At 38.3% G+C, this 23,361-nt stretch overlaps 1 protein-coding gene across 2 annotated transcripts in view; it reads right to left on the bottom strand.

Moving 5' to 3' along the window:
* Positions 1-23,361, bottom strand: part of CNTNAP5 (contactin associated protein like 5) — a 250,433-nt gene that overhangs the window by 53,357 nt on the left and 173,715 nt on the right. For both annotated transcript variants that reach the window (XM_026053914.1, XM_026053907.1), the window contains exon 13: positions 22,428-22,628. In XM_026053914.1, coding sequence (XP_025909699.1) covers positions 22,428-22,628 — 201 coding nt within the window. The remainder of the gene's footprint in view (positions 1-22,427; positions 22,629-23,361) is intronic.

Raw genomic sequence — 23,361 nt, forward strand, 5'->3', positions numbered from 1 at the left:
TAAAGCTTAGAATAGTAATGTATATTGAATAAAAGGGTGATTTGTCTAGCAATTGAAATAGACATTGTATCGAAGTACTTAATCTAATTTTAGAAGTGCTCGTTCTGGAAAAAAATATTTAGATAAAGATAAATTCTACAGGCTATCAGCAAATAATGGCATTCATTAATCAAATTCAACCTACCTTTTAGCTTCTTTTGGCAGAAATCATTACACTTAAGTACAACAGTGAAATAAACAACCATTCACAGGAATTAAGAGTAGTTTTATAATGTCTTTTTCAGATCCTGTTGTATCTGTTTTATTGAGCAATACCAAAGAAACACATACGCATACAGATTTATGATTTAGATTAGAGAAGCAGTCAAAGTATTTAAAATGAAACTAAATATAGTGCTAAAAAATCAGAGCATTCAACATTATAAGGAACAATCTTGGATTGCCAAGGGAATAGACTCTTAAAAGTAGTATTTTTTCAATTTTTTTATTTATTAAGATAAATTCTGCCACCTCTCCACTTTAAAGATGAATAAATTCTTTCTCTATAACTTGTCCTTTGAAATCTATCATAGTATTGGGGAAAATTATGCCCTGATTTTTCAAAGCCCTTTAACTCCATGCTTAGTTTTTAGTCCTTTGGAAATCTCAGAGCAACTTAGCAACACATTTAAATCCACAGGAATTTTGCTATTTTAAGTGCTGAGGAATTCTGGGAATGCATATTGTATATCATATGTATGTAATGCTGAAGTAATGCATTACTTCATAGAAACGACAATCAATCCATSCTGGAATCCTCCCAGTAAAGTCTATACTGTGATACTGCCACAGAGCTAAAGCATGCCCCTTAGTRAGATTAGGTGTTGATTAACATTCTTTCTTCAATATCTATAGATTCGTTTCATTATTTTCCCTTCTCCAGTCACCTTGCATGTAGATTAACAATCCTCCTAAATGCCAAAGMGGACAAAATTCCTTTCTGTGGTGAAGAGAACACAACCTACAATCAAAGATGCTGATCATAGTGTAAACACAATTTCAGAAAGTAATGATTGCATGGATCMGAAGAATTGACACTAAGAAGTGCCAATTGTCAGAAGAATTACACCTTAAAATTTCCAAGCTAAAAATCCATTTGATAAAAAGTGCTGCTAACTCTTCACTCTGTATTTACTCTACACTTTGTAACACACTATTCAGTCTAGAAGTCAAAATCATAATGCACATATAAAAGTACCATTCTCTTTTTTTTTTTTTTTTTTCCTGGTTAGAACTGGCACAAAATTCACTACAACTTGCTATAATTGTTTCTGTACACAATGCTGTAGTTCTGAAGGAGAAAAGAGGAAAAATCCCCTAAAAAGCAAAAGAAACAAGCCCCTAGTGAGGGAATCCCCCAGTTAAAGAAATAGAGATCAGTTTCTTCCAACCTATTTCTCCTCATATTGGTCAAGTGACCTTGGTAAGGTTTAAATTTTGATGACAAAATCCTCAAACAAGGCATTTTACACTTTGTATAGAGCACAATAATAATAAATCCTTCTGAGATGCTGCTGCTCTGAAGCTTCCACACAGAGCTGTGACATTTATATTGCTATTTTTACCATAATTTGAAAAAATTCTTAATAGAAATGAGTTAGGAGACAGTATTTTGTATCAAACCAAGCTCCCTGCCTGTTCACAGTGCTGCGGAAGCTAAGGCTGGCACTGAGCTGTTCAGAAGAATAAGAAGTCTTATCATCAACCATCTTGACCATTTCTCTAYCTGTCTCTACAGTCTGGTCCCCTGTGGTCTACTAATCTATTCAACAGTTACTGATCAAATATACCTGATTGCCTGAATGAGATATTGAAAAGCCAATTTCAGTTGCAGAACATTGACAAAGATTGACAGAGGGTTTTCCACCTTCCTGCAAAGCATTCAGAATAAGCTCCTTTTGGATGTCAACTCCTGAGCTGATTTCTGATATTTGCTCTACCCATGTGCTTAACTGAACTGCTCATTATTAGTACTCTCAATAAAATACGGTTTAGCAAAAGTGAGGCTGAAAGAGACCRTACAGTTCATGAGCACAGGGACTGAAGGCTACAAAGCGAGCAGTAGGACACATGGAAGTTGCTTCCAAGGATCCCTAGAAGGAGGTGGGCCTTGAGCTGATGTTCACCTGCAATGTGTATCTGTCAGTTTTGGTTGGGGCAAAGGCATAACGTGTATCCGGCACCCCTCTACCAGCTTATGAGAAGGATCTGTCCTCGTAAATCTCCCTTTTAAATCCTTGATTGTTCTCACCAATTTTCATGTTTTAGAAGGTACAGATATTGCTAGAAAGTTATTTTTAGAGGTTTTATGCCTGCTCACATTTTAAATTGTACAAATTACACCCAAAGGAATAATTGCACAGGCCAGAAGCTGGAGAAAGTAAGCTAGAATGGAGAAGCAGCATACGCCATAAGCATTTACAAATAAATTATTGTGTTTATAAATCCAGAGTAACTTCCACGGAGTCAGCTTGCTGTTAGATAGACAAGCACTCTTAGCATTCTAATGTTTCAACAACATGAACTAAACCAAAGCCAAGCATTTTAACAATGTTTTATTTAGACTATTTGGTGAAGATTTGTCTGCATAATCTGCCAGGTGGCTCTTGATACTGCTTCAAACAAAATCTAATGATAGAAATATTAACAGGATAAACTGAATCCCATGTTAAACTCCTCTGCTATATAAACCTAAAATCTGTCTCCAGTAGCTGCATACCCCCAACACAGACAAATCTTCTGGGGTGCCTGAGTTACTGAAACAAGTTAATTAAAGGTCTCTTCCACCACAATTCAGAAAGTCAATTTACTTGCAGTTTCCTGTTGAAAAACATACTGCATTGAAAAAACACTATCTTGGCAGTTACATTCATAATTTTTTCTCAAACTGAGCTAAGTATAGAATTGAATTTGTTTCATGCATATACAAATATACACACAAATATATATCTTACTGATAAAAGGGCAAATTAAATCTACGCTATTTTCTTTTAAATGGAAAGCTATGCATATTGAGACAAGGAAAACTGGAAAAATATTGATTGTAGAATTTGATAAAGGAATCAAAGGCAATTATTCACTCCTGCTCAGAGATAAAAACTATCTGTAAAAAGAAAGATAAAATAATATCTGTAACTAACCACATTTGATATCAGCAATATCAAATTTTACAAATAGCTCACCTGATATCTTGAATGTCATGTGAAATATTCAGGAAAATAATGGCAGTTAGCAGATGGCATTTTATATACACATTTACTTCATATATATATATATATATATATATATATATATATGTATGATACTGTCAACCAGAGTTCTGAATCAAGAGGACAAATTTTGCTTTCAGATAATCCTTTAGCTCTTGAAAAATTGGAGAAAAGGATAAAAGAATGAAGGGAAAAAATGTGATTCAAAAATATTTCTTTTTCTTTTCAAGTCTCTACCATGATCCTCCTCTCCCATTTTTAATCATGATATGTCTTCTTTTTTATGAGAACTTTTAGAAATTAAATTGCAGTCCAACCAACTTCTAGTTCTTTTTCTTTTCATCTTTGGTCAATAAAGAGAAATACTTGCAGCAATTTTGGTCAAGATTGTGAGAAAATGAGGGGACTATTCCATATTCAATAGTTAATATACAATTATTCTGTACTGAGCAGCAATACTGTTAGACAATATATTTAAGATTCTCCTCCAATTTAATACCAGTTTCTGGCCAGATTCTGTAATCTTGATTTAAAGCATGAATGTTATACAAAAATACCTCGACTAACTGCMGGAACCATTCCCAAGCAAATGTTATTTAATGCAATAGCCAAAGCGTCTGTTCCTAATTTTAAAGTTATTTTGTTATATGTTGTTAAAACAAGGAAAAAACAAAAACAGCTAGTTTGCGGACAGTTTCTTTCTCATTATTCAGTTTTGCTGCCAATGCGCTGCCATACAGASTCCCAGGTTGAAGAAATCACTTTAAAAAAAGAAAACAAAAAACATTAAGTGCAGAGCATTTATCTGYAGATCTATTTCTGAGAAAAGAGAACCTGCACCTTCCTCCAGAGCACCTGCTAACATAGTGCGTGCTGCTCTTCCTGCAGCTGTTAATATAACACAACCTCAGGCTAGAATGGTCAGAAAGAAGGTAAACAAACAAGAGACTTTTCATTCTTCTAAATCTAAGAGAAGGCTGATGAGCAGAACTGGTGAGATGCAATGACAGAGTTGTAACATCCTAATCTTACAGCACTTCAGAAAAAACAATATCATCATCATTTTGGGAGACAGACATGGGGGATTGTAGTAAAGAATTTAYGCTCAAGGACTTCTATATGCTGAAGCAGATTGAATCTACATGCAAACTAAAATCTTATGCCTGCCGAACACCTCTGTTGAAGGCCAAGGATGACTGAAAATATTGTGAATATTTGCATTTTCCTTTGCCAGTTCAGGCGAGGCTGTTTTCTCAATAAATTCCTGGCCAAATGACAAGATAATTGAAAGACTCAAGTGGGAACCCAGCCAGCAAGAGCAACTATGGAAAGAGCATTAGGCATGCAGGTTAGGATGAAAAAAAAAACCACACAAACACACTGAAAACAAAAATGCAGAGATTTCAGCTCACAGGGACACGGAGATCACTGTCTTCTTGAAACATAGCATTTTATCTTGTCTCTTATCTTCCACATTTCAGTTCAGCCTCACTTCACAACTGTTTCTTTTGCTTCTTTTTTTTTTCTCTTCTTCATTCCCCTTTTCCTGTCCTATATTCTCCATTTAGCCTGTATCTCCAAGTAAATTCAAATCAGCAAATATTGCATTATCTTAAAAGATAGGCCAATGACAACACACATCTTGCCACATAAGACTCTGTGTTGACACAAGATCTGCCCTCAGATCATCCTCTTTAGTGCCTCGGAGATAAGCAGAACCAATAATAAACACAGATAAACTACATTAGACTCCATCAGGACCTTGCCTGGGCCACCAGAGGATCAGGTCCTGTTCACTGGGAGAATTTTGGAGTTTTTTTCTCCCCATCTTCTTAGCCAGAAAGAACAGGGATATAACATGATGCCATCATTTTTTGCCCTTGCATTGCTCACTGAACTCCTGAGTCTTTACTCACAGCCTCTTGCACCAGGACAAGCATTTTCAAAGATATCACCTGTGGTGTGTCAATAAAAAGCCCAAGTCAATGGTTCTTCATTCTTAAGCAGTTCTTCTCCATAACTGCAAAAATAATCACTGATGGTAAATAAACAACAGCTTGTTTTCGTTAATAACTAAAAAAAAATCACAGAAGATAAAACTGGATCATAACATTCCAGTTCTTGTGAGAATGCAATGCAGTATCGAGGGATCACATATAATTAAGACTTAGTGTTCTCTCCTGCAAATTATTTTGGAAAACGACTGAGTAAAAATGGAATTACTTTACTCAACTGAACTGCTTCCTATATATGCAGTTCYAACTTCCAACATTAACAATGATAAAAATATCTTTCTTATTACTTCTTTTCTTCTTCTGCTAACATTGCACCAAGACGATCACTAGTGACTGAAATTTGGTGTCTTCTGGTTTGATTACTCCCCACAAAAAGCAGGTTAATTTTATTCCCCGTGTATTTGTGGAGACAGCCTATAGGAATAACAGAAACTAGACTGGGGCATATAGAATCCTTACTAGTGATATTGATTCATAAAACAACAAGAAAGCACCTTGTATTTCTGTTCCCACGTTGATACCAAAAGGTTAACAGAGAATATCATCTACTTACACAGTGTGAATCTGATCAGAAAGTCATTGAGACAATGTCATTTCCACAGAGTCTCTTTTTTGGACTGTAACCACAAACTGATGCCTGTAAGTGTCTGACAACTGCTGACTTTCATGGCTTAGACTGATCTTGAAGAAATCGGAATATATCAACAAATATGTTGAATTTCTGAATGGTAATAAAAGTGGAAAACCATTTCCAATTAATAGAACATAATTTAGAAGAGGTAATAACATCGCTATTATATTATTATTGTTAACCTTTTTGAGGGTACTATTCCTAATTAAATAAATCAAAGCATTTTCTTAAAAGTGATGCTAGTACTCACATATTATTGGCATGCTGCTTCTGCTTTGGAAAGAATCCTTTGGAAAAATGACACCTATTGTAGTATCAATTTGAGCAAATAAGCACCTTTGGTAGGAGGGAAATCTGGTATTGTTCCCCATGCAGATTTATATTAAAAAAAGAGTGCTTAAAAAAAAAAAGCTGTTTATTTAGATTTATATTAAACAGCTGAAAGTGTCCCTGTGCACAGTTTGCAATGTTCGCTGTACTCTAAAAGGCAAGTATTGTAAAAAAAAAAAAAAAAAAAAAAAAAATGAAATGAAATGAAATGAACTCAACACCCTGGAAAGGCTATAGTGAACAATCTAGGTGCATTTTTCAGTCTTATACTAATCATGAGCCTACACTTTCCATCCCAAAAGCTAGAAAAGAGAAAGGATTTGCTACAAACTTTGGAGGTCAAGAGATTTAAGCTGTATCACAGCAAGAATCAGCAAAGTGGTGCCACATTTCAGAAGCCCTTGTTGTTACTCTGCTTTGAGCTTTGGCATTGCTCCTTCTACTTGGTCCTGTTCTGACCAGTATGTTCCTGGAGGTGACTTCGCTACTCACAGAATTATTCAAATATGCAGAGAAGGAATGTTGTGAACAGATATGTCCTGCCCATAATAGCGTGGGATAGTCAAGACAAATGACCAGAGGAAACTTTGAAGCAAAGTCAGAGCATTGTGAGGACAATGAGAAAACGCTGACTCTGTCTCAAGGCAACTCTGCTTGGTTCCACCCTGCCACTGTTATAATAAGGAGGTAATAAAGTGCTTAGTGTGGGTGCTTAGTGTGGGTGCACCAGAAACTAAGACTTGGAAAAAGAGTTATTTATGTTCAGCAGTAGTATGAAAAGAACCTGCATGGAGACAAAAGGTTCTTTTGACCTCTCATTCATGTTATGCTCCTGTTGAAAGTCATTCACAGGTGTCAATGAGGTGGTCCTATGGCAGAGATTCAGAGTTCCCTGGAAGAGCCCACGGAAGTGAAGATGATAAAAACAAAACTTGTTTGAGAGGTACTGAAGCTCGCTGGCCTCTAAAGAGGATAGTGTTCTCATCACAACARAGATGCAGAAGTTGCTTTGGGACACTTTTCTGTTCCCTGAAAATGCTCTAGCAGACAGTTACGCAGCGTCACAACCAAATATCCCAACGTCCTGCCTGCCTTCCACTATCGAGCAATAGACCTCAGGGGCCAACAAGGCAGCCTGGACAAATAGAGAAAAAAAAAAAAAAAAAAAAAAAAGAAAAAAAAAGAAAGAAAAAGAAAAAAAAATGTTCTTAGCTTCTCCTACTTCTCTGCCACATTTCTACTGAATTGAAATCTCACAAGGTCAGTTAAACAAGATTGTTTCTTTTTGCTCCCCAAACACCTTGGTTAGCAGAAGATGCCCCTCAGTCATACTTACAGTGATCATAAAGGCACTCGTCTGGACGCCCGGCACAGCAACAGGACAAAGGCACAAAACCCCTCTGTTTACCAAAACAACTCATCAAGTTGTATCCCAGTATCTCCAGGATACTAGTAGCATTACTGCAACTCATTAAACTTCTTTACAGTCAGACATATTACTACACATCACAGAGCAATGGCAAATAAATAACTGCTGATCTGACACTGTTTACAACTGCAGAGCAATTCTGCTTTCCTCAGTGTTACAGTTAACGTCAGCAGCTAATGCCTTAAGTGGCAGAATGGGAGAGYTGACCACAATAAACAAATGCAGGCATTTCAACTTCAGGATACATCCCCGAACCCTCGCGCTGCATTGGTTCAGCTGTCCCCTTCTCGGGCTGCAATTACACTTCTGTTGGTCAGAGCAGCAGGGGCATCATTTGTCATCCTGAGGAAAGCTGGAGCGCTGTGAAATTAGGCAGTTTGGAAAAATGCAGCTGTAGCAGAACATACATATAGGCAAGACCATGAAATGAACTGGCTCCAAGCCAGCATGCAAGGAGAAAAACAAGAGAATATAAACGAAAAAAATAATAGAAGACTGTACTGAGAAGATGCTCCTATAGATATACCGTGACTGGCTTTAAGGTCAAGATGGCAACAATCTGTCTTCTCTGTGAAGCAGCTTAATCAATTTGCAGTTACTTTTTCTCCATCCTGTTAACAATGAGTTTACATCTTCCAAATAGATTTTCTTAGTTTTGCTATTTAAATGATCTCAGATTCCTATGCACCCCTCCAACAACTGTAGCAAACAGAACAATATAYATATACATGGGTGTACATACATTAACTCACGGGCCATACTGGACAGAATATGACCTGTCCAGCTAGGCTCCACTGCTTTACTGTCACTAACAGGTAATTATTGAGCTCAAGAGACAATTTTCTGCTCCTGAAGCAGAAGGAAGATCTCAGTGGTAGCCAAGTGCCCTGTAGCGCAGGCTGGAAGAGGGAGAAGTTGCAAAATACTGAGACCTGCACAACCACAAGGGGCCACAAATCTTGTTTTTCTTAATATGCACGTGATCAAGTCACTCCACTCTTACTCAGACAGAGGAGCAAATTACTGGCAGGGACTGACTGAGGGTTGCACTATCTATTAGTGACAGCAGGGAACGAGAACCCCCATGATATTTTAGTGCCGGTCTCAGAGAAAACACAATAGTAATCCTCAAAGGACAAATCACTTCTAAAAACATATAAACGCCCCTCCCTCTAACCTCTTCCTTCTATACATCTGTCTATATGCAYGTGTTCATCTTTACAAAGGAAATTTTTCCATTCAGATTTGCAGTTACAAATTAAGAAATGTACATAATGCATTCATGACTGTAATACACTCCTGAAGATTATGCTTTTTGTTCTTGCATTTGAAGAGCACAACAAATGCAAAGSCAAACATTACTCTGATGTATGCTTCATTATAAAACAGACTGCAGGAACAATCAGCAATATGCAGCCTCTTGTAAAGTAAAGCGTCAACTATTTTTCTCTCCTCAATATATTTTTTTTTTTCTCTCCCTTCATCCTCAGACAAACGCTGCACTTGGTGATGTTGAGGTTGTGCTGCTTAGGTTTTCTCTCTCACCTACAACTGATGAAGATAAAGTGCATATGCCCAGAGATTCAGGTAAGATGCAAGTGCATGATGCTGCAAATTCAGACACACAGGAAACTACTGGAATGACTAATGCGTGTAGAGGATACAACCCCCCAAAATACAGGAAAAAAAAGTATTTGTCTGAACTTGGGCTTCTTTTCTCTTCCGCATTCTGACTAGAGGTTTTAAGCGTTAAGATTGTTAAGTTTTACTCTTAAATAAAATACATAGATGACTCAAACAGCTGGCCTACTTAACACTACCATGTAAACATCTGTTCACATCCATGCATGCAAATAAGTACATCAGCTAGTAAGTCTCTTAGGCTCAGATTAGTCTTTATCAAGTCTTCCCAGAAGTCACTGGGGTAGAGGCCAACAACTGTGTGAAGTGAAAAGAAAGGGAATTCTTAACTTTTTTTGAGAACCGGTCCAGGGAGAAAAGCTGAATGATTCAGAACATCAACACCCACAACTCCCACATTTTCTGCTTTTCACTATACTTGTTTTAACAGAAGGGTTCTTCCCTGCCTCTTCATGGTTGCTTCAAACTTTTAGCAGCTTGTTACATAAACTGATATCGTGTCAAATTTTCATTGCCCTTTATTCAAACTGCCTTTTAGAAAGTGCCAAGGATCCTCGACTTGCTCCTGCTCAACTAAATGGGATTCTTGACATTGACTTGAATGGAAACAGGATTAGGTCGCCTGTATGCCTCATTAGATACTCCATTCTATAGCACCCTCTAAAATTCTGCTGAACTTTGCCTTTCAAGCAAATAARGCAGGTAAACTCAAAGGCCATGAAATGTCACTATTACATTTAGACACTTAAACTGAGGCACCTGATGAATTAGCCATCTTCTTGCCAGGCATCTTAGAAAACTGCAGCTCCCAAGGGATTTCCCTTGGCTGTTACCACTTATTGCAAAGTCAAAAAGAGAAAGCTAAGGTTATTGTTTTGCCTGTGGAATCAAAATATGCTGAGAGCGCATGTTATTCCCCAGACTTTCAGGTTTATTGCGTTTCTAATTCACACCTAAGGTCACCATATGTCAAGTGAGTATATATTCTTTCACCATATTTAGAATCATTATTTTAGCTTTAACACTAGGCTTAGACTAGAACAATACTGTCTTTGAAGCAGCATGATTTAGTGCTGATAGTATAAGACTTAAGCTTACAGATTAAGTGCTTATAGTATCTTCTGAATACGGCACAGGATGCAAAGGCAGATGTTCTGGTTCCACCTTTAGTTTGGTCAGAGACTGTCCAAAATGATGCCCGTTATTCAATATCTCTGTACCTTAATCTACACAGCCAAAGAAAAAGAGAACTAGAAGATCTGACCAAACAAAATAAACAGCACTAGTACAGAAACAATCCTTTTTTTTTTTATCTCTATTGAGAGAGTTTAATAAAATGAACCRATCTTTGATTAAATTTCATTCAACATTCAGGTGTAAAAACTACCAAGATGTGGTTTGAAATCAGTTCATTGAGGCCTGATAAGAACAGGCCACAATGATTATACTTTCTTCCGCATAATGTGCTAATGTGGATGTGACCAGGCAATTGTCATTTCTTGTCATTTAACTAGTTTTACAGTTAAGCAGCCATAATTGTCCTTTGGGTGTTATCTTAAATATATTAAGAAAGAAACTGAATGCTTTCTCCATGTTATAGCCAGGACACTTTTTCAAACCTAATTTCTATGTCTGTGAATTATTCATAATACACTTCAAACAGGCTCTTCTGGATAAAGTAATTGACCTTGTCTGCATGAAGCACCTACTACTTTGCCTTGGGATAATTAAATCTATGATGTGGTCCATTATTTAAAAGTAATGTCTTTTCATTAGGTTAGGCAATATATTATCACTCAACTAGTCACCTAATTCAGCATTCAGTGCACTCAAGTTTTCACTGTTTTGCCATGGGTTACACTCATCATAGCAAAGTCTCACATTAAGTAGCATGGAACAACAGTAAGATAGCATTTTCTTGATTAGTGGAAGCAGAATTTAGAGGACTGAAATCTCAACAGCTACCTAGTTGCAACCTTTTTTTTGTGTGTGGGGGGGGAAATAAAAGTGTTTCTCAGCAATAAAACTCATGTCATGTCATGTCATGTCAAAACCCAGGTCCAAGTAACATACTAGGTAACAGTAGGTGTGCAAATTCATGTATTGCTCAGATAAAGCAAGTATGTGCTGGTGAAAATTATGCTAAAACACCTATGTCAATTCTATAATCCAAACAGCTCAGCTATTTCTGCACAACTTTATTTTGCTGTGCAGAGAAACCCTTGGCTGCCCTGCCATACAGGGTGCAATTAGTAATGCTGGCTGCTGCCCAAGCTAGCTATTTGTCATTTCAGTCTCCTCACTGAACCCAAAATCGACTGCTAAGATTCAATATCCTATTACATATTCCTTCAAAAGATGTTGCTCAGCAAAGACTGTAGTAACTTGATTTTGTCACGTGGGCATGGACTGAAAACCTACTGAGAGAGAAAAAGTCAAACAGTTGAGTGCCCAACTCTCTCCTGTGCTCCTGGAACCGCTTTAGCAGAATAAAGCAGCTCTGAATCTGTTTTAGTCAGTCACTGCCAAAGTCCCCTGCATGGATAAGCTCATGAATGGGACAGTGATTTGAAGATGCTCCTGCATCATTTTTTTTTCTCCTGCAAGAGATGGTCAGTGGTGGAGTTCTAATTTATACTGCACCAACCTAGCAACCTGGGCTAAAGATGTTTCTCCATCCACCCTGCTGAACTTGTGCAGGATATTCCTGTCTGTTCCATTACAGAAAAATAGCATTGGCTTTTTCATTCAATCAGTGCTGAAGTGTTTAACCTTTGACTGGTGATACTGCATTACAAAGCTATGGACAAACTCACTCATCATTCTGCTTTATATAGGAGTATTTTTACAAGTTTGCTAGAGTTTCTAATTTGTTTTTATACTAAAGAGGAATTTCACAAAATATACAATATGTAAGGTGATAATTCACAATTCTGTTGGCATAAATAAGTATACTGAATCCATTGGGGTTGATCCTGCATATCTTTGAGCTTTGTATTTTTTTCARTTGATTCATCCAATATGGTAGCTTAGCTTCCTTGAACTGCCCATTAGCCGAATGTTATGACTATGTTCGCTAATCTCAGACCTTTTTTTAATCATGTTATACAAGCACAGTTCAGCCTATAAACTGTTTATCTTGATTAGGTATTGTGTATTCACTTAAAATTATGAAGCATTGTTTTAGAGCAGAAATAAAAACAAGGGCATCAAAAAAGATTTCAAGGTGGCAGAGTGAATGTTTACACTGAAGACCTTTGGCTAAATTCCTGTTTGCATGAATATTCAGGAACAATCTGTTCATGTCTCAGGAACATTTTTTTCAAACACAAAAAAACTCAGTGTWACTGTCCAGGGTAACGTAAGAAAACGGATTATGAAAATTATCRAAGTGAAGTTGAAATGAAATTCCAGTAGTACAGGAAAAAATAGATGTCATTAATCATTCTCCTTCAACAAAAATACCCTACCCAAGGAAAGCACTGTTTTAAGAATGATTACCTGCAATTGGGCTGTCTGCTAAATCATATTTCATACGGTCAACTGCCTTCCTCTGTTGCCACAGTTGTGTACTACATATTGATAGCTCCTATCGCTGTATTACGGTTATGTTTACCCATTAGCTTTTGCTTTTGTGCCACAACCCAATGACTACAATATTATAATGGCTCTAATGGTCTGTTTCACTTTGTTCATTTACCTATTAATTTTGGCAATGGCATATTTCATGGAACATAAATTTCATCCTTTGAAAACATGACAACCTGTAGTACAATATGGTCCGGCAGATTCTGGAGCTTTGTATGGAAGTAAAATGAATTGCCCAGGGTGGTGTTTTGGAAAGAACATTCCTCCCTCTGGAAGCATTGGTTGTAGATAAGGTGATTACTTCAGCAGCAGGAGGATGGAATTATTCACTCAATAAAATTCTGCCTCTATTAAGTAGGTACATCTAATGTTCTGCAGATTGACTGCTGTCCCTTGCCTGTCTCACAGAGACAGTAAACAAAATGCAACACTGATKTGCTCTGCCTGAATCCAGAATGTAAGTGTCCACTGGGAAGGAAGGGACCGAGAAAGCAGATAGAGCTTTGGATCTAGTGGCTCTTGGAAATAAGATTTGGAAATAGGCCCTGGCAAATGCTYGGTGCTTGGAGGACTCCCCTCAGTTCAGCTACCTACAATGGCAAAACAGACTTCCTACACTAACTTTTCACAACCAGCAAGGAAGCCAAAAGCAATTGAAACAGGAGACACTATTGCAGAAACTTGCCCAAGGAACCAAACCATCGCTGTAACTTCAGCATTCAGTGATGAGGATGGCTCTGTGGGAAACAGTCTTTTAAACTCTCTCAGGCCACCTAAAGAGCTTCATCTGGAATCAAAAAAGAGCAACTCTGCCTGAGAGCACTGAGGCAACGGGAGGTAAGAAAAGCTTGGGTACATAAAGACTCTAACAGAGTATGGAAAAGAGCAACAGAAAGAAGCCTATGTCCTGTGCCAAGACCAAGAAGAAGACCAAGAAGAACTTGGTTAACTCAAGCTGTCAGTTAMCTTTCACTTCTTTGCAGCCTATCTCTGCACGCACACAGACAGTTATTTTCTCAAGAAGACAGCATGCTGTACTCACATCAGTAGCTAATTTTAAGGTTCATACTGGCCATTTGAATCTGCAGCTAAAACTTCCTGCTTAAGATAACCCTATCATGGAACTGATGTTACGTTTTCTTCAGAACCACTTTTCAGATCTCTCTCCATTTTCGAAAATGTCTGACCATTGGCTTGAATTCTTCAGTAAAACAAACCTGTCAGACCTGAATTAGGCTCAATAATAGAAAACTGAGAAAAAGGACAGCCAGGAACCACTATCATCTTCCCTTTTCCATCATCAAGTGCCACTGCCAACATTCTGGTTTCATTAAATGACACAGTCTGGGCAAAAAGAAGAATAGAAAATGGCTACTGATTGCAGACTAAGCTACTGGGAGCATTTTTCATGCACTATTAATGTTAATATACTGGAATTACTACATGCTGTAAATTAGACATGTCATTTTAAACTTTTTAGGCAAATCAAAGACAGAGAAAGGAGAACATGGAATTAAGATCCTGGATAAAGAAACATGCAGCATATGAATCAGGAAATGATTTTTAAAAAGTCTAGCACAGCTACAGTAGTAGGAAGCATGCACAGACCTATAAAAGCCTGACTGGTACTGACAGAGTTCAATTAAGTTTAGTATTAAAATTTTGTTAATATTTTTCTGTGCTGAAGAGACAGACATTTATATATGATACAATGAGAAAATATGTGTATCTGCATCTTGTTTTAGCCCAAATTTCCTCCTAGCCCACGATTTCCTCCTASGGGAAAAAAAAACAGGCCAATACATCATTCCAATCTAATGGGCTTTAGATATGAATCCCAACCTGGCTAGCCACAGAAACAAGATATAGGAGATAATGTTCTGTGAATGTTCATGCATGCATGTGTTCATTCCTTCCGAGTATCTTACGGACCACAGTTCAATTTCAAGTACATTTGACAGAGCAATTTGATCCTGAAAGCAACCTCTACAGTAGAAAAGCTCCAAAGGAGTACCCAAGATGATGAAAAGTTTGCAGTGCGCATTCAATCATTACCAGGTATCACAGAATCTGTGTAGAAGCTCAACTCTTACGCACAAATCATCATCGGGAAAAAAAAAAAATTGAATTTATTTGTCATTGAATGATGCTTTAGTAAAAATAAGCCAAGAAAACATGTTCTAAGCCACCAAAAAAGAAAGCAGCAGAGAATAAACAGTTTGGATGCTTGGCTAGACAGGATGCAGCTCACAAGGCAGAAGAAGCATGAGAATATACAACATATGATCAGTTCCAACAGAGTTGGGTATCTAAAGTGAACTGAAAGTATTACCTTCAGCTACTTATCTTTGCTTGGAAGAACCTGAACATCTAGTCTGGTCAGAACACATAACCTTACATGGCTACAGTAAAAATAGATTATTCCTACTCTGCAACTGTAGGTCTGATCCTATCAACTATAAAAGGGGTCCTCTCCAAAAATATGGGTGCTCCTTCATAATTTCATGGAACCTCTCTTGCCCTTTATAAAGGGCAACAGGAGGAGGAGGAGTGATGGGCTCTGTTTAGCTACCAGGGCTAAAAAGCAGTTATATTGCCAATGGTGAGATTAGTTCCAGCACTGAATGAGCATCACTGGGGACCCTGGGAAAACTCTCCCCATGCCAGAACACAGGGAAGCCTTGGCTGCAGCATTTGGCTATATTCAGACCTATACCTAGAYGCAAACTATCATGTCTGAGATAACCCCTTCTGAATGCACTGCACAAATTCTCAGAGAAGTATATCTTCTCTCAAAATATCTATGTACAAGAAAGACAGGGCCATGTGCATGGCATCTGAGCATCTGACATAGAAGTCAGGTTCGGACTTGCACGTTTCCCTTTAGAGCCAAGTGCTGCAGCAAAGCAAATACCAGCAACACTTCAGAGATGAAGGGGAGGAAACCTGGATGGCTGAGAAGGGCGATACGCCTAAGCTATGTTGCAMTTTTCCCCTCCTTTCTTGTCTGAAGATGTTAAACATCCCTTGTTCTGATAGGCCCAAATGAACCTGCTGATAAACTTAAATGAAGATAACTCTAAAGTACAATTTGTTCACTCTACCCTCTCTTGTCTGTGTGCTTACATTTTTTCCCTGATTACACCACATAATTAAAYAATTCTATTGTTCATTCCTGTGCACACTCACACTACCTCTGTCTTCCTGGAGAGATCAGAGCAATTAAAGGAAGATGAGAACATGAGAGCTCTGCCCTATTCACTTGCTCCATCTGATCTGCAGTTAAGAGCCTTGTTTTGCACAAACCTTTTTCACACAGATGAAGAATGGGAGACAAATGAACTGAACACCTGCACAAAACTGAGAGATGACAATCCTAAATGCTTTCCTATACTCAAAGAAAAGTGTAGATAGAAAGGCAAATTACCATTACTTCACATACACAGCATCACAGTAGACAGGGACAGCTGAGGACAGCAGCACTTACGCTGCTGTGATCCATATCTTCCAAACTCCAGAACAGGAAAATGTCACTTCATGCACGGGGCCAAATTTGAAGGGAAAATTGGTTTCATGTCAGTAAGACAGTTAGGCTTTAATGGAGCCCATGRTCTTCAAAGTGGGACAGCTGAATGAAGCAGACAAACGGGAGCATGATGAGAACTCCTTGCTGCAGCTCTAATGAGGGAGAAGGCACATTTTTTTGCCCAGACAACAGCACTGCTTTCTCAGATGGTGAACAGGTTGCTGTCACAGCTAATGGCCATTACTATAAAGAGCAATGGATCAGCTGTTTGTTTCTAATTGCTATTATTTATTCACTGCTAACAGTATGCTGAGCACTGCAAATAAAAAAAAAAAAAAAGAAAAAAATATCACTACTCATGATTAGGAAATGCTAGCTGAGATGCACAAAAAAATGAATATTTATTTCCTTCATATTTTGTGTATGAATAATTTTATGATTGGGTCTCAGGTCTGAGGTGTCATTAGGACATATCTAGTTCTGACATACTTGGGTATTTCATAAAATTATCCAGTTCCAAACTCCTATATTCACAGCATAATTCCCCGAATGAARGATTTCTTCATTACTGTGGTATAAGAACATGGGTTCAATGCAAAGGTTGAGTGAAAGGTATCACCATCTTTACTCCACCTCAGAGGTTCTTTGGAAAGAAAAGTCCCAATGTAAGAGATTACAGAGGTTAAGCAAACATTTCTCTTTCAGTGCCAGTTCACAGCATTGATCTCACTACCTCCATCTGACTGATGGACAACTTTCCTAGGCAACTACTTCTTGAAAAACATTAAAAAAAAGAAAAAAGAAAAAGAAAAAAAAAAAGGAAGATACAAGGATGGCAGAGGTATCTTTGCACAACTAATTGATCTCAACAAGCGTAAGCTGCAAGACTGACGAGCCAGTATATGCAGTAAGACTGAACACACTTGTCTGAAAACATGCTCATTAATTTTAAAGAAAAGCACTTACCTAAGGTATATCTTGCTAATCATTGCAAACTTTAAGGTAAAAATTCTCACAATACTCCAAGAGAAAGTAGGAGCACTCCTTATGCCCTTTCTTGTTTGGCTTTTGGCGGGGATAATAATCACACTTTCAATATTTAGGCAAGTCATCTTTAAATCAACAATATCAAGTCTTTCTGAGATCTAGACCCAAATAACTTGCCTAGAGTAATGCCAAAAAAAGAATAAAACAAAAAAAAAATAAACAACAACAAAAAACTGTCAGAGAACACATTAAAATTCAGGTCTTTCAGACTCCACGCTAAAAATCTAACATCTAGGTTTACACTTCATTTACTTATCCTACATGTCTTCATTAATATCCTTGGTGCAAGCTTCTTGTGCATCAAGAGTACTTTCCACATCAGTAAAATACACTATAGTTATTCAATTTGAACTGACAGAATTGTTCTCCATGTAAACATGAAGAAATCTCTCATAAAAAAGTGCAATTCCAGAATTGCTCTGTAGACTTCAAGAAACATTATACAAGAAAAAAAAAGAAAAAAAAAAGGAAAAAATGGAAAGAGACGGACGGACAGACATATGAACTGCATTCCAAGGACAGACTGCACACTTTCTTCCTGCTGTCTTAGAATTATCCTGGATTTCTTCCAGAGTCTTTCTCATTGCTTGCTCTCTTGGCTATGGTGCAAACTTAGAAAAGCACAACGGGACAAGAGGAGACGCAACCCTTTCTCTCTCCCTTCATTTATTGCTTCTTCCTTGGTAGCCATAGCGTACTTTATTATCCTGTCAGTCATGAGGGGATCATATACGGGGAGGGAGGTAAAGGGTCCCAAATCAGGATATTTCCATTCATCACGGATGCCTGAATGCTAGATGCCAAAGCTGCCTTTCCATGCAGAAGGTTTCTTACTGCTCACAACACCTGCTTTTTAATCAAATGCAGGTTGTTAACAATAAGGCATCCTTTAAAATGGCTCCTAAATCTCTCCCTATGCAAACAGGACTGACAAACCTCTATGTTACATTATTAGAGTGAGCCTCATTTAAGTCTTTTAAAATTGCACAGACTAACTAAAATGGTGCTTGAGAAAAGCAGTTCAAAGAGAAAACATCACTGAATTGCCATGAAGAAGATGTCTTAGGCAAGAATTAAGCCTGTTCTGCAGTCTAAATTCAGAAAAATTAGGCCACATGCTGTCAGGTAGGACAACATTGTCTTCTCCAGCCTAGTAATGGAGGTGTAAAACGCAAATGCAGAGAGTCACTGGCAAGGTCAAACCCGTGTGTCTGGAGTGTCTAGGTAGGAGAAAGTGAACAGCTCAGCTCTGCACTGAGAAAGGGCTGGAGAGGAGACAGGAAGAGGACGTGRAGATCCCCGTGGGCAAGTCCTAAAGTACGTGGGTCCTCAAAGGGACATGGAAGAAGTTCAGAGAAGAGGTGTAGTTTAGCACGGACATTAGACATGAACACTCAAAGTGACATGGTGCAGGAATTCTACTGGAAAATGAAAAGTATAAAGAATAATAAAGGAAAAGCAAGCCAGGCATTCTTATTTCTTTGATTTTGCTCTTGGACTGATCTTTTCTCAGTCCCTGCCTACACAAATGTACTGTGGGCTTGACAGACTGTCAACCGAGGAATGTAAAGCAAGCTATCCTGCTGATAGAGCCGTCACTGTGTTAATTCCTCAATGAGCGCGTCACAGTGAATCTATTGCTACTAGAAACCTGAGCAAATTCAGTCAGGGCTGAGGGCTTGATCAGCTAATGTGTGTTTTTATATCTTCAAACATCTTGTCTGCTAACAGTGTAAATAAACGCACATTTGCACACAGGTACTTCCCCTTATACACATACTCTTCTCCTATGTATTACCTGAGATGTTCCAAAATGAACAGAAATTAGATTCCCAGAGGCTTGAATGTCATTTCAATTTCACAGAACACAGAAGGTGCACTTAGAGTTTCCTTCCAAGTTTTCTTCCCACCTTACTATTGGCCTACAAGCCTCTGTTGGTCCTTATCAGGTGGACTATTCCTCAGTCTTCAAAGGAGGAGCTGTAGTAAAGTCTTCAGTCATGCCAGAAAGCATGGATGGTTTTCCTAATTTATGCCAATGTCATACTTGCTCTCATTATGTGAATATCTCTCCAGTAGAGATGGGGAAATTACAAGACACTTTCAATTACTGATCAAAAGTTTCTATTGTGCAGCATCATGAAAAAGCCAGTTACTCCTTTGACATCTACTCTGATGTTTGCAAACTCCTTGAAATCTAGGTGCTGGCAAGGACATACAAAAACGCAGTTCAGGGCAATTTAATTTTACTTTTCAAAGACACATTTGCAGTTAAGCCATAGCGTGACAGTGAGAACTGATAAGGCTGTTCCAGGCGGCAGGAGGTGGAGACGAGTAAGCTCCTTCGCCAACTGCCAGATTGCATGTCTGACACGCTGCAGATGTAAATCCAAGTAAAACTCAACGAGGAGACTATGCTGAATACCCACCAGACATGTGCCTACATATTAAGGGCACGAGAGAGTAGAAAGAGCACAAAGACAAATTCCTTTATATAGACTAATTTTTTTTTYCCTCTCTTTTCTCCAAGTCACAGACCTGCTTTGGTTTCTGTGACAGCCTAGAGAGCTATGCCTGTCCCTGTTCCTGGGCACACGATTCCCTGCCAAATCAGAGCTGTAAAAGCAAATGTTGCTATGTAACAGCACGCAGCTTTGCGGGAGAGCTAAGTTGCAAAAGGTAAAGAAAGAAAAATCTCTTTATTGCTTCCCTGTGAAACAAGATAGTGTTTAGATCCTGAAGGCAAGGACTTGGCAGTTTGGTGATATCAGCTGAGATCCCTTAATCATACGTTTCATCTCCTCAGAAAGAGAAAGAAGAGAACCCCAAACTGGAGGAAGCTCTGAATTAGATTAGATCCCCTACAGGAAGCAAAAATTTTTATAGATCTGCAAGATCAGATAATGTTTCTGAGAAATGTTTTTCTACTGTTTGGTATGCGCTACCACTGTCTCGGCCCAAAGGTATCAGTGAATTGTGATATTTGGCAGGATGGATTGGGTGATGTAGTATTTCCTGCTGACTTATGAATGCAACATAGTCATCAACTAATACACGTGCATTTTATGCTGACTTCTGAACAAAGATCTCGGGAGTCATTCATAACCATAATTAAACATTATGATAYCCCTCCAACACAGCAAACAGTCTTTCAGGCATCCAAAAGCCTAGACCAATCACGAAACAAAATCCCTCAGTCTTCATTTTGGTCTATTGCTCTGACCCCAAGATCACACTCCTTCCAGCTGCATCTGTGTGTAAACAAAGATGAGAGCCTTCTGCAGTGAGCCCTTCAATATGTCTTAGAGTTATTCATGCTTGTATTCTTCAAGATATATAGAGTGTTCAGCACCACTGCTCCCCTTGAATCTTCTACAATACAGAAACAGTTCACCTCAATTAGCAGATTACATAAGAGTTTGATGGGAAGGTGGTGATGCCTTTCAACTATTTAAAAATGCTTATCATTTGGCTAAGAACAAATTGCCCCCTAAACCTTTTAAGAGCTGAAACAGTTTGAGTATGTTCCATGTCTTGACAGCCTTCGGCTGCAGGTTTAGGCTACCGAGTGAGTTCAGGATGACGAGTTTCAATGTAATTAAATAAATAAATAAAACATATAAGCGACAAACAGAAGGCAAAAAAATAAGACAGCCAATAAGACAGGCAACATCACTGGATTGTAATTTTTCTGATTTATCAGCAGGAGTATTAAAGACTTATGAATTGTGCAGTTCTTGCTTGTCCAACTGTTAAGATGAGTAGTAACAAGGCACCTAGCCATGCGAGAGAGGGAACTGGGCTGCGAAACCCCACAAGCCCCTCCAAGGACCAGCATTACTGCTCCAGTTCTGAGAGGCTGGTGAAGCAACTGCCCCTTGGTCACTTCCTTAGCAAGTCTGCCACTTGGTAGGTGTCTTTAGCCCTGAACCTGCATGTTTTATAGTCCAGTCTCAATTCAGAACAGATTATTATTAGTAGGAGTAATGCTGCTAATATAAGAGATAATATGCATCTCCTTAACAAATGCCTCGTGATTTATTCAGGTACCACATGTATCTCAATGTTCATTCATAATGTACCTTACATGTGTTTGATCAAATAACTTACAAAACTGCAGCAGCCAGCAATCAGTGATTATGAGCAGTTAATCCTGTGCTTTTTCTCCTTTGTGTCTACACTATATGCTGATGCTAATGTTTATTTCTGTAAAAAAACAATTAATATGAACAGTTCATGGCTAGTATGATCTACTTTTAACAAAAAATAACCCCCACATGTTTACAAAGATTACTTTTTGATATTAAAAAAGACTACTGCTTTTTTTAATATTAAAAATATATATTTAAAATAGGTACATGTTTTAAAAATAAAGTGGCTGTAAAGGCATCTTATTACTGGATCCATATATATTCAGAGTTAAGAGTAATATTGCTGAAACCAATCAAGTTTTGAATACATTTCATTGGAGGTATATTTTTAATATTAGAGGTATATTTTTAATAACAACATAAACTACTGCTACATTGTATCATGGGAAAAAAAAATACACCTTCTATCAGTAGAAGAAAATCAGCTTTGCCCGAAGACCTGTACTACCAAGCACTTAATCAGGATATCTATGACCGTAGACTCAGAAGATGCTACACTCTTTCTGTTCACAAATGCCATGAAGGTCTGAAGCCATCTGTGTGCTTTCTATTCTTAACAACAGTTAAGAACCATAGGTGAACAGAAACTTCCATCTAACATCAGCTAAATCAAGCTTTTGAGGTTTTCACATGGTACTTGCCATTGTAAAAGCGGTTAGACCCTTTATTACAGGTGTGAACTTGCACAGTGGAGACTCCACCACAGCAGAGTGTCAAGAGACACCTGAAGCACAGCAGTGTCTGAGGAAGTAAAAGCCTTTTTACTCTTGTCCTGCTACTTCAATGCAGTTTTCCAGGCAAGGTTTGGGACTGGCACTTACTTGGAATGTTGAGGAGACGGGACTTTTTGCAGTGATAAGCTGCCTCCTGCTCGCAGTACTCTGCATTGCTTATCATGGCTTCAAGCTGCTCCATGCTGCTGTTGTAGTAAAAGGACATGGTATACGGTTTCCCTGGACCAGCCCCACGGACTCGGGTTAGCTCCGTGTTGTTGTGCTGCACTTCAGTCCAGATCTTATCTTCTGTAAAAGGAAAACAGATTGAACAGGAAGTTAACAGAAAAAAAAAAAAAAAAAAACCTTTCAAAATTCAGGGAGCAAAAAACAAAACAACAAAAACACACACAAAAACCTATCATCTAAAGCTTTACTACCCTGGAGACAGGATCAGCTATCAGCTTGACCCTGTAATCTGAAATGGCCATTCTGCAATGAAGAACTGTTGCAGATCAGTCTAATACACATAGCTGTTTCTTCTTGAATCAAACACTGCAAAACCAGAGATAAACTATAAGCTTGCTGGAAAGCACGGGGGATGTTTAGGCATTGGGAGCAAATTAGATGCATTTCATCTGGCTCTGGCCCCAAGAGAAATGACTTAATAATATGGCTTAGGTTGATGATGCTCATCTTTTCCAAACCTATCTTGGCCTTAGAGCCAAGTAATCGAAGGTAACGATGGGCTGCAGCTCATGAGATCACACCAACTTACTACGAACAGACCTCTTGGCAGACAAATTGAGAATATGCTCTTATTGCTCAGTTAGAAATCATACCATCCATTTCACTCAGCACTGACATTTTTCTACTAGAAGCCAAGTGGTATCCTACTTGGATGATAGTGCAGAACAACATATGATTTGGTATCTGCAGTTAGCCACAAATTTTGACATTCTTCCATGCGGGGGACCCCATTTGCATTCCCTTCTTTGCATTTGCCTGCAGAGTGGGGGATTTCTCAGGCCACASGAAACAG

This window comes from Nothoprocta perdicaria, unplaced genomic scaffold, assembly GCF_003342845.1.
Source record: "Nothoprocta perdicaria isolate Ctin4 unplaced genomic scaffold, notPer1 scaffold_0, whole genome shotgun sequence".
Lineage (NCBI taxonomy): Eukaryota > Metazoa > Chordata > Aves > Tinamiformes > Tinamidae > Nothoprocta > Nothoprocta perdicaria.